Below are 12058 nucleotides of genomic sequence, written 5' to 3' on the forward strand. Positions count from 1 at the left end.
TGGAAAGCTTTGAAAAGAGTAAGAATTAGTAACAAAATGAGGTATTTTTTCACATATTTGCCTATCCTTCCATCTCTGTTGTGGTTAATAAAGAATTTGTCTAATTATGGGTATTTTAGTCTGTAATTTTAGTTAACAACTTTAAGCTGATTCATAACTCTTTTTTGGAAAAAGCAAAGCTTTTATGGACAAAGGATCGTACGTCAGATACAGCTAGCTTGATGTTCTACTTTAACAATCATATATATAAAAAAAAATTCTACACCCTCCTGTACTGTCTCAAAGGGTGTGCTTTTTAACTTAATACACCCCCTGGCTGTAATGGGAGGATGGATACACCCCCACCCCCTTCTGCACCCATCTGAATGCAAACATTTTGGCTGTTATTGTCCCTGTTAAGGTTTTACAAAGGAAATTGATGATATAATCAAACTATTTAGAAGGTTGAGCTTCTTATTTTTTTGGTCAATCCACAATAGCAGTAGCAAATAGCCAGCTGCATTATGTGTGGCTGGCCACTATACAGCTGCTAAATTCATAGCAGCAAATCAGCAAAATCCTTCAGAAAAGAAATAAATCACAGCCGCATTCCGACTTTTTTAAAAAACAATCTCAAGGAATCTCTTACAGAACATACGTGGGCATTATAACAAAGATTTTTTTTTTGTCAATTTAAGTTGCTCACATGGAATTTCCGTATTCGCTAGTTCGTTCATCCAGTAGCAAGGGAGGGGATGGGGTAAAGAGGGTGGATTATTCAAGCGTTATTTTAGCCAGCTACGAATTTACTTTAATAGATAATGGTGTAAGATCCAACTTCCAAGTAATAATAAATCAATTTTTGCAGCCAACGTAAACTATGTTTTTTTTGAGAGGTCAAAGTTAAATCTAAAAACATTTCAGTCTTTATTCTCTTTTATTTCTAACCAATTATTCACAAAAAAACATTAATTTCAATTTATAACATTTAAGTTTTAACATACATACAAACATTTAACAAACATTAAAAAAAAAATATAATAATTTTATAGTTTTAAATTGCTTTTTAAAGTTAAAGGAAAGTAAGATTTAACTTGAATTATTATTTTTTTGAAAACCCTATATTGACTGAAAACTGTTGTGCTTTTGTATTCATTATTTTTGACTGACGGAAAAGATTAAACAAATTTTTTCATCTTTTTACTTTAAACTTTTAGAAATATATTCTGTAAAAGTTTTTTTATTCAATTACAATTTGATCCAAAATATACTTATAATTCAAAGCGAAATGTTTATGGATACAAAAAAAAGAGAAACATGTCTGTGATTATAATTTGACTGATTTATAAATTAACATTTTCGGAAGAGCTTTAAATCACATCAAGAGAAAGTTTATAAATTTAACATTTTAAAGAAATTTGTTTGTCGATTTAAAAAGATTTTTGAACATACTTATTGGAAGAAAAAATTTAAATCTTAAGAATATCACATTTACACATACAACATGATAAAAAAACTCAACAAGTTTGTATTCTTATAAAGAAAACAAAACAAAAACAAAATTTAATCATATTCTTAAAAAATAATCTATTTCACTGGGAGTTTTAATAAACTAGAATTGAAATTAATATAAGAAACCTTTTAGTCTTTTATTTTGACACTAGATGTCTCATTACATTTGAATAAGACGAAATTATACATTAATAAAGTGGTGATATTGCATTGAAAATACTTTTAAAACATTCATTTTTAAATGATATTTTTTACATTGAATGGTTTGTGCAGTTTTACCTTAATTTTGCATTTTGTCTCAAAAAATATAAGGAACATATTTTAACAACACTTATTTTTGAAATTAAGTCTCTATCTAGTAATCTACTGTATGAATTTCTTTCACTGAAGTCTTTCTTTAAAATCACATTTATAAGAAGGTTTTTGGTGGATTTTTTTTTGTCTTGGATACATTTTTTCAGAATTAATGGACACAAAAATCACTTGTCATAAGTTTGTGAGGTTTTCAACTCTTGAACAGCATAGCTGCTCTATAAGTCTTAATAGTGATCGGTAGGTTTTTAGAGATGGTGAGTAATGCATCACATGATACGTTAATCTAACTGGAGGCAGCGGATGGAGGTCTATGGTCATCACTGAAGATGCTGTGGTTAAAAACAAGGGGCACTGGGGAAGATTGGGGTGGAGGGGGGGAGGAGCCGTAGGACAGGGAGTGTGGTACTCCCACGGGACTCATATTGCTCCTGAAAAAAAATAGAATGCAGAAGTTTTTTTAGTGATTGTATTTCGAAGTAAAAATAAACAAACCAATAATTTTTAGGGTTTTGTATACACAAATTAGAATATAGAATATAAGTATTTTATAAATACAACTTTTAAAATCTATAGTTTCCAGAAAAATCCAGAGAAAAAATTCAAATTTTTGAATCGTACAAAAGTTTCAAGAAAATACTTTTTTCAGTTAGAATAGTTTTGTTGAGCCTTTAGAAATCTTTTAAATTGACCAAATTAACCCCTGCAGGGCTGTAAAACCTACCTAGAAACAGGCGAAGAGCTGCTGCTGGGGCTGGAGCCCTCATACATGGAGCTGTTAGGGTTCATACGCTTCTCTTTTTGTCGTCTATTGCAAAACCAGACTCTTACTACCTCCTAGGACAAAAAAGTTAAACATTTAAGGAATAAAATAATTAAAAAGGAAAAGATAAACAATAGATAGAAAGGAGATAACATGGAGCAATGAAAGAGGGAGAGAGAGAAAGAAAGAAAAGAGAGATGGAGATAGTGTTAGAGAGAGAGAAAGAGAAACTATACAAAGATGAGTAAGAGATAAAAACAGAAAAGTTACCAAAAAATAATAAAAATTTTACCTTTTCCATATTTAGAGATTCCGAGATGTAATAAACTTCTTCGCTAGTGGGCTTTGGATTCTGATTGAAGGCTCTTTCCAATGCTATCCTTTGAAAAAGACAATACAATTATAATTTTTAAGTATTTGAACAATGATATTGAATGGTTTAAGGATTAATGTAGTGGCCTGCACAATGTTGTGCCAGTGTTGTGTATTTCTTTAAAAAAAATGGTAAGTCAGGCCTTCCAAATATTAATTTAAAAGAAGTGTGTTGACAAACAACATTCATTTATATTTAATAAAAAACACGCAACCTTTCGTCAGTTTTAAAACATACTGAATTTGGTTTATTTTGGGCACTTTCTCTGCATTACAGACGATTTATTGATTGTACAACCTTTGACAAGATGTAATAGCTGTTAAAGCTAAATGGTTTTGAATGGTCTGTATAGTTTTACATAGAGTTTATTATATGTTTCATACTGGAAAATGGCAAAGCTACTTAATAACCGTTTTCTGAATTAGAAATGAATAATCACCTAATTGTGGTGTCAATAGAAGTTCTTTTCTTTCTCCTCTTATTGATAGCTTCTTGTTGGGCAGCTGTTAGCAGGCCAGGGCTCATATACTGATTCTAAAAATAATAAAAAGTTAGATAAAGTTAGATTTTAAGACAATATCTGTCAGTCAAATAAAGGAATAGTATTAATTTTAAAACTTGCATATAACTAATACCATGACGTCTAAGCACTTTTTTTAGTAAAGTTCAAAATCTCATTATGATGGGGGGTAGTTCGAATGTGGAGGGGGGGGGGGGGGGGGGTGATGTCAGATGTGAAATAAGTAGTTTTAAACGAAAGCCACGAACTTTTAACAATTGCGTGAAGCGCCAAAAAAATTATGGGGGTTTCATATGATACAGTTCATAAAGTTTTAGGCAATCTCAAATGAACCATATAAACTATGTAACTTTTTATTACTAAATGAAAGTAAAAACCTTGATAAAAACATGCCATCAATATAATAATAATACATTAATCTGCTACATATTTATATGAAAAAATTCATTGGTTTGTAGCATAATTATACTAACAAGATCACTTGGCAGTAAAAACTATTCATATTTCTATTAATAGCTAATAAATAACATACCACTCCGTGGACTATTAATTTAATCATTTTTATTTATGTTTTTTAGTAGCGAAGCTACTATATTGTCTTAATGTTTGTACGTCCGTCAATACGTAAATTGAAGATTATTAAAGATAAATAAACTGAAGATTTTTTTGTGTGAAGATTAAGCATCTACTGTATGATAAACTTCGTCCATAAAACGTAAAAATATATATTATACATATCCATAGACACAGTGTTTCGCCCTTTTAGGGCTCATCAGTACGGCTCAATTCATCAGAGTTAATTTTGCACGTGGCGGGGCTTGAACCGGGAACCCTTAAATTATCAGGCCAACATTTTTTTCTCTGAGCAGGTACTCTTAACTTCATATTTTAAGAGTGATTAATTTTTTTGTCTTGCTATTAAAGGTTATTTTCATCTTTGTTAAGTTTTAGCTACATAAAGGGAGACGTAAGGAGGGGGGGGGGGGGAGATTATTTCCTGCCAAATTCATTTTTAAATTAATGATTATTATGTATGTTGAAAATAAATTTGTTCATGCTTATGTACATAACATAAATAATGTATAATTTAAAATAAAAATATTTCTTTGTTTTTTATATTTTAATTTCGAATTGATTAAATTTTCCATATTGATTTTAAAATCATGCAATAACAATTAGTGCATATTGATTTTTTTTTCATAAAAACATGAAGCATCAATTACTACTGGTTACCTATATAAGTTATTGATAATAGTAATCGCAAAACTTTTGTAAATCGAACCAAAAACACCAAAGAAATTAGTCGTATAGGACAAATATTGCTTTAAAGTAGTCCGACAGCCATGAGTGTTTTTATTCAAATATGCAACAATGTGATAGAAATGTTGACAAGAAATTTCAGCCTTCTATCTTGAATAGGAGCATTAAACAACGACACCATAGTATAATAAATATATAAAAAAAATGTCAATAAATGCCTGTATACCTGCTGGGTATTATGGTTGGCATCAGCGTCTTTCAGCCATTGTTCCAACAAGGGCTTCAGCTTGCACATGTTCTTGAATGACAAGTTCAGGGCCTCGAACCTGGAGATCGTGGTCTGGGAGAAGTCGTTGCCGTACAGCTTTCCCATGGCTAATCCAACATCACCCTGTAAAGAAAAGTTCGTGATCTAAGAGTTAATTTTTGACTATCAGAAAATTTGTAGGCATAATAGTTTTTATTAAGTGTCATAATAAGAACATATGTTATTTTTCAAACTAAAACAAAGATCTGTATCTATTAAAGACAAAATCTTTTATCCCTCAAGTTTAGAATACACTCAAAGGTTGAAAATCTAGAAACCAAGACCCCACTCTCTCCCTTCTAAAAACAAATATATTTTCTTTTTTATTAACCGTGTTTATTAAAATTATTACTTGCCTGTGTATAACCAAGCTTAATTCTCTTCTGTTTAAACATCTTTGAAAACGCCTCCAATTCCTCCAAATTCGCTGACTCATCTGGAGGCAAATCCAGCCGGTTGGGCCTCCTGGCGGTCTGATGCAGCTTCGTCCATCCCAGCGGATGTCCACCGGCCGAGCCGCCGGCGGGAGACACAAGCGAGGCCATGCTGCTGACCGGTGGAAAGTTGAACGGGCTGTTGGGCGAGCCCGGCGGCGGGAAGGCGGCAGATGGTGGGAAGGGAAGATGGTGTTGGCGGGAGTTGGGTCCTCCGCCGAATCTGTCCTTGCTCTGACCCTGGAAATAATTTAAAATTAAGATCTATTGAACGGATTAGAACAAATCTCTATTTCAATAGACTACAAAATATTTTGCATTATCTTTAAAAATTTGTTTATGTACATACTTCCATTCAAAAATAGGTGCTTTCAATTTTGATCAAATAGTTCTTTTTGTTTGCTTAAAAACATAATACAAGAACATATAATAGAAAAACCTTTATCTTAATCTTAACTCTTAAAAAAATGGCAAATCCTTTTTTTAAATTTGCAATGTTCCTCAAAGTTGAACCTCTGTCAAAAACGAAGGGATTTGTAAAATGTATCAATCAAAAATATATCCCACTGAATACTGAATCTGAAAACACGTTAATAAATTTACTTATATATTTTTTACTTTCAAGGATGTATCCCTGTGGTTCTTGCTAGCACCCACACACATAGGATTAATATTCAGTAATCTTGCTACAAGTCAAGCAGATAAATGAGTTGAGGTACACAAAAATAAAAATAAGCGTTCCTGTAAAAATGGTAAAATTTAAATGGAAAATAATTCATTTCTATTAAATGCATAGATTTTTTTGTGAGTAAAAACAAATTTTTAAACATGAATCTACAATATATTTTTTACATATTATGACTTATTCATTAAATTATCTATTTATTTAACAAATAGCTCCCCCATTAAACATCTAAGTTACAATGTGAAAACACCACTTTTGAAAACGCTGTGCATTTTTGAAATGCATCTTTTTAGATTATAAAATAATCTTGCAAATCTGTTTGCAATTTTTTATAATAAGTCAATATGTTACTTTTTAAGCTTTAGATGCAAATATTAAAGTGCTGTAAACCCAAATCCATCTTGAATATGTTTATACAAATTCTATAAAATGCTGGTCTAAATTGATTGTACTTTGCAAGGAAGCTTTACAAATGTCTGATATAGTTTAGGCTATTTTCATGAACTCTTTTACCCTCCCCTAAAGAATAGGGGCAAAGCAACTAGTAGTATTAGATTTTAACACAATACATATTTTTATAGATATAGACTGATAGTTTTTTTATATTTAAAATTTATAAATGTAAAAAAAGAAGTTTAAAATTATCTATCATTGTTCCTTTCAATCCTGAAAATGTTTACATCTTAGATTTTAGAACACACCTTTATTTATATTTTATGCAGTGTATTCATTCTATTTTTATACAATTTTGTAAATAAAATGGTTTGGGAATCTTTCAGCAAAACAATTTACTGTTCCAATAATTAATAGTATTTGTAGAAATTTAAGACTGCTACTGTTATTGTTTTGAAATAATCAACCACTAAATTTCAAGAAACTATTTTGTTTGCCAAAACATATTTTGCTAATACAACCATTCACTGTCTCTATCTCACTCTCTGAATATGTTAAGAGTAAGGTTTGAAGTGTGAATATATTTTAGCAAAGCGTTTTATTTACCATTAAACTACCTAAACAAGCTAATAAATTTATAGTATAGATGTAAAACCAGACAACTACCTGGATTTGTCTGCTAGCAAATTGTTTTCTGCTCTTTTGTAGCGACTTGGCTGTGTTAATATTTCCGACGCTATTGGTTGATTTTTAAAGTCCCAATTGAAAGTCGACACAGGGTCCTTGGGAAGGGGACGTACAGCTATTTTACCCCTATCCCATCTAAGTTTTACTCTAATAACAAGCTCAATAAAATCACGTCCGAAGAAAATGCTGACACAAATTTTATCGAACAATCTCTTTTTTTGGCTAAAAATATTTTTTAGCTGTTTTTCACGAAGACAGGGTTGAAGGGATAATGTTAGGGGTGTCAACATTCAAAGTATTCAAACTAGAACCAACAACAAATTCTTTATACTATTTCTAAAGTTTTTAAAACCAAAATTTTACACAATGATTTGTATCTTTTATAACAAAATAACTTAATTTACTTTTAAATCATAAAAAGACTTCAAAACTTTCTGGTAAACATCAAATATTTTAATTCTAAACATGTTTTATGTAAAGATTATTTTGCAAGCTTGCTTTATTTATGAAAAAGATTATTAGAATGTGCTTTTTAATTTCAGTTTCAAGAAGCAGCTTATATATCCTTATAATAAATGACGTCATACATTACAAATTACCAATAATAAAAAGTATACATTTTACCATTGGTCAATTACAATTTATACTGGCCTATCATTGGTCATTTTTATTGTGTGATGTCATTTTTATTAGGCTCCTTCCAGTTTCAGTTGTACTAGCATTATGTTTCATAAATTATAGAATGATAAAATTTAACTTCGTGTTAATTTAAAATTTATAATTGTTATTAATTTCTTGACTATTTAATTAAAATCCAAAATCCGGCTCCTTAATACATATTAATATATTAATTTTTAATATTTTCAAATTCCAGTCTTTTGTCTCAATATTTGAATAGAGATATTAAAAAGAGGTGCTATTTTTTATTATTCTGCTATGATAAAGGAAGAGATAAGTTTAATATAAAATATACTTTCTAATTTTTGTAAAAATGATACATATATATATGAGGAAATACTTTTTTACATTGAACAATATAAAGATTATCGTAAAACATTATTGAATGTTTTTATTGGAAGATTTTTTTCCCTCAATGTTTTTCAGTTTGAAGATTTTTTTGCAAATACTTTTGTATTAAGAATTACCAGTTAATTATAATACAGTAAGAATTTAAAATATTATGTTGTTTTGAATATTCCAGATAAAACAAAACATGTTTTTAAATTGTTTGCTATAATAGTTGACAACTATAAAGACTGCTAATTTATTTATCAACTTTTATAATATTTATATTTTCCGTTTATTTAACAATTCTTTTTACCTTAAAGTAATTAGTTTATAGGACAAAAGGTATTGTTATTATTAAATATATATATTTGCATTCAATAACTGAATTAATTTTAACATATTAAATATATCAAAACTTAATTACTTTCGAAATTTTGTATTTTCTCATCTTTGGAAGTTATACAACCATTAGCCTCGAAGTTCTTATTTTTAAATGGTGAATCTTTTCTAAAATTAGTTCTAATACTTTGTTATTGTATACAGAAAAAGGATGTTGTAAGTTATATTTTGCAGGAGGGATGGGGACATTGGACTGTACTAATTCCCAAAGTTTTACATTCACTTTTTCTTATAAGTTCGCCTATGAACTTTATTTACTATCATGAACTTTGATTGGTTGGTTCACAAACCAGTAGTGTCATTACTTTTCAACCAATAATTTTATCTTTCTAAAAGGGTATTTTTGTATTCCTTCTGTGTGGATCAAAGTTAATGGTTCAACAGTTTGGAATCAACCAATCACCATTCAATTAAAGTACTCAAAGTTTTTAGGTGAATGAATAAAAAAACGAGTTTATAAAAAATTTGGGTACATTTTACAGTCCAATGTTCACACCCTCCCTCCTGCAAAATAATGTATAATCCCTTTTTTCAATCTTGTGTTTCATTTACCTCAAAACAAAGCCTAGAGATATGTTTCTATGGATATTTTCATCCTTGATTTTCTTTAAAATCTCCAATCTCTCATCAGCAAAAGCTATCTAAGTCTAAAATCTTCCTAAGCCCTCCAAATAATTGAAATTTTTAAAAAGTAAAAAAATGCGCTAATTAATTTATTTTTGGCGCGAGTAGATTTTCAACTTTTGCCGCCACACACACACAATACCAACCAAATACATTTTTTGAATACATGGATAAAGGGGTTGAGAAATTATATTTTAGGATACAGCTAAAAGTTTTGAAAGGAAAAGTCATCTCACAAAAAAATATTTGCCTTCAAAATTCTACATTTGCATCTTAACTGAAACTTAAGATCAAAAACTGTTTTTTTTAGTTACCCTATAAATATGCAAACCAAAGATAAAATAAACACAATCCTTCATCCGTGGGTTAAATATGAGAATTTGGCGGTTGGTAAATATTTTTGTCTAAATTAATCATGCAAAATATATTTTATTAGAACCATTTACACCGTCACGCGCCACTGCGAGCAGCACAGTAATAAATAATTATAACATTTATAAATTATAATTGCTTTTAATATTTAAAATTAGATAAAGTTGGAAAAAAGTTTTAAAAATATGGTTTGAAACTTAATAATAGCATTAATTTTTGCTGTTTTTTTCGAGAAACGGAAAGTGTCAAGTGTGACGTCATAAAATACGTCTAAATCCATCTCTTTTTTAGGGGGTTCCTTTCATATTTCTCCTTTCATCCATCCTTTTTAGACCTATTTTTATGACGTCACACATGACACTTTCCATATCTCCGTTTTTCTGATGGTTTTTGTATCAGTTTCATATAAACGCCGCAAGACAACTAGCAGATTCGCTTAAATGGCCTCTACTGCAGCCATGAAATGATTCTGCTCAGGCAAAACTGTGCAAAATTTGTCGACCTGGCCTTTCCTTTATCTTAAACCTTTGAATATAAAAATGTTGAAAATTGTTGTTGAAAAGTTAAATTGAAGGGGTTGTTCAAGATTATTTCTAAAACCTTCCTTTCAATAACATAACATTACATTTATAGTAAGGGAAAGGTATAAATTGTACTGTGATACTTCGGATTTTAATAAATCTAGGAAACAGGAAGGTATAAAAAAGGTGAATATTTTAGTGAGTATGATAATTTGGTCCTGTCACACAGATATCTCAAAATTGTGATACAAAAAAAAATGCTTTAACCTTCAAAAAATCTTATTGGTTAAATTTTATTTTGTTATTTAATTGCAGAAAATATAGAAAAACACATCCGACTTATGTTACTTTCGTCTTCATATAACATCATATTTATCGCATCGTATTAAAGAAAGCTTTCCGCGGATAACAAAATAAAATATCATAAAATTGAAACCAGTTGTGCCAGCCCAGGATTCCAGCCTAAGGTAACTAAATGATTTTTATTTTGATATTCGTGGGAACTTGTCTGTGATACGTTGCTATAAATGATTTTTCAGCATGGATTAATCGGTATCGAAGCCATACTGGAATAATCATTTTTTACAATTTTGGTCTTTTTCCACATTTTCGGTAATTTTCTCAAATTAGGATATTTGTATCCAAACCTCCCAAATTTGATGTCCCTCCTTCTTAACTTCGCCAGACCATTTTTCAACCAAGATTCTAGTGAAGAACAAATGTTCCTATTATCATAAAGCAACAGAGTTGGGGGTAGTTTGGGGTTGGATTTCTGGATAACAAGAACATCTCGCGTTGGAGGTGGTGAGGATTAAATTATATGAACTCTGAGTATGCATTGGAATGCATTTGGAAATCTCATTTCGTTTTTTTTTCTTCATTGTGTAGAAATTTGGGATTATACACACCCAAATTTTGGTGTAAGAAAGGAGTCATTTTAGGGTTACTTTAAAAGTTTAAACAATAATATTTTTTTTATGGTTCACTTTAAAAAAGAAATTTTTTTTCGATGATGCTTTAGAGCATAAGAAATTTATATATTTTATATTGAAATATTCTTTTTCGAATATAAAACAAAAAGTGGTTATAATTTTTCATGAAGAAAAGGCCCTTCTTGCCTTTTATGGAAATTCATAATTAGTTATATTTTGTATGAGAAAAACTCAACACGAAGTTAAAATATTAGTTTTATAAGAAAAAAAGCTTAAAAATTCTCGTTTTATTTTTTTTAAAGCAAAATTAAATTTTTACCTTCGCAGAATGTGGTGAACCTCTATCAGGTCCTGGAAGATGCATGCCACCTGGCATTTGTGGACCGCCATGATGACCACCAGCAGCTGCCTGAAGGCCAGGATTGAGTAGCAGGATGCTCTGCAGGTGTGCCAGAAACTGGATTGCCTGCGCCTGCTGCAGAAGGGCTGGTGATAAATTGCGTGTTTTTTCTTCAGTGTCCCTAAAACATTTAAGAATATAAAGTTATGCCAAGACATTTTCATAAACATTTCTTTTACTAAGATAATACTTTTCAACAAGATTAATTAAAATGTATTAAATATGATTATTTTTAAGCGAATGTATGCTTTTCTTTATGAAAATAAAAGGGCAAAAATTGTTTTTAATTTTAATCCTTAATTTGATTCTTTCTCAATCATTAAATATTAGATTTGAAAGTTTTGTACATAAATAAAGGGAAAAATTAGAAAAATGGAAATTTCAGAAAATTAATATATGAAAATTATAAAATTACTAGAATTATAAATACAGAACAATAAATAAAATTCACATGAGAAATAAAAATACAATTTATAATCAAAATACATTTACAAATTTCTAAACATGTAAAGTAGCGAAGCTGTTGTATAAGTTATTTACTTTTGTAAGGATTCATTTAAAAACTTATCAAAATAAC

The 12058-nt window shown here is 29.7% G+C and overlaps 1 protein-coding gene across 2 annotated transcripts in view; it reads right to left on the minus strand.

Moving 5' to 3' along the window:
• Positions 1-1163: 1163 nt before the first annotated feature.
• Positions 1164-12058, minus strand: part of LOC145328246 (uncharacterized) — a 31454-nt gene continuing 20559 nt past the window's right edge. The window contains exons 8-14 of one of the 2 annotated variants that reach the window (XR_013882406.1): positions 11401-11602; positions 5383-5700; positions 4946-5110; positions 3379-3473; positions 2859-2941; positions 2528-2640; positions 1164-2234 (exon numbers count right to left, since the gene is read on the minus strand). Coding sequence is in view for 1 of the 2 variants with exons in the window: in XM_080171864.1 (XP_080027990.1) it covers positions 2090-2234; positions 2528-2640; positions 2859-2946; positions 3379-3473; positions 4946-5110; positions 5383-5700; positions 11401-11602 (1126 nt within the window). In the remaining variant the exon portion in view is untranslated. Of the gene's footprint in view, positions 2235-2527; positions 2641-2858; positions 2947-3378; positions 3474-4945; positions 5111-5382; positions 5701-11400; positions 11603-12058 lie in introns of both variants that reach the window. The other variant, XM_080171864.1, reaches the window with a different exon arrangement.

Source organism: Acartia tonsa, chromosome 9, assembly GCF_053477335.1.
Source record: "Acartia tonsa isolate MP-2025a chromosome 9, ASM5347733v1, whole genome shotgun sequence".
In the NCBI taxonomy this organism is placed as follows: domain Eukaryota; kingdom Metazoa; phylum Arthropoda; class Copepoda; order Calanoida; family Acartiidae; genus Acartia; species Acartia tonsa.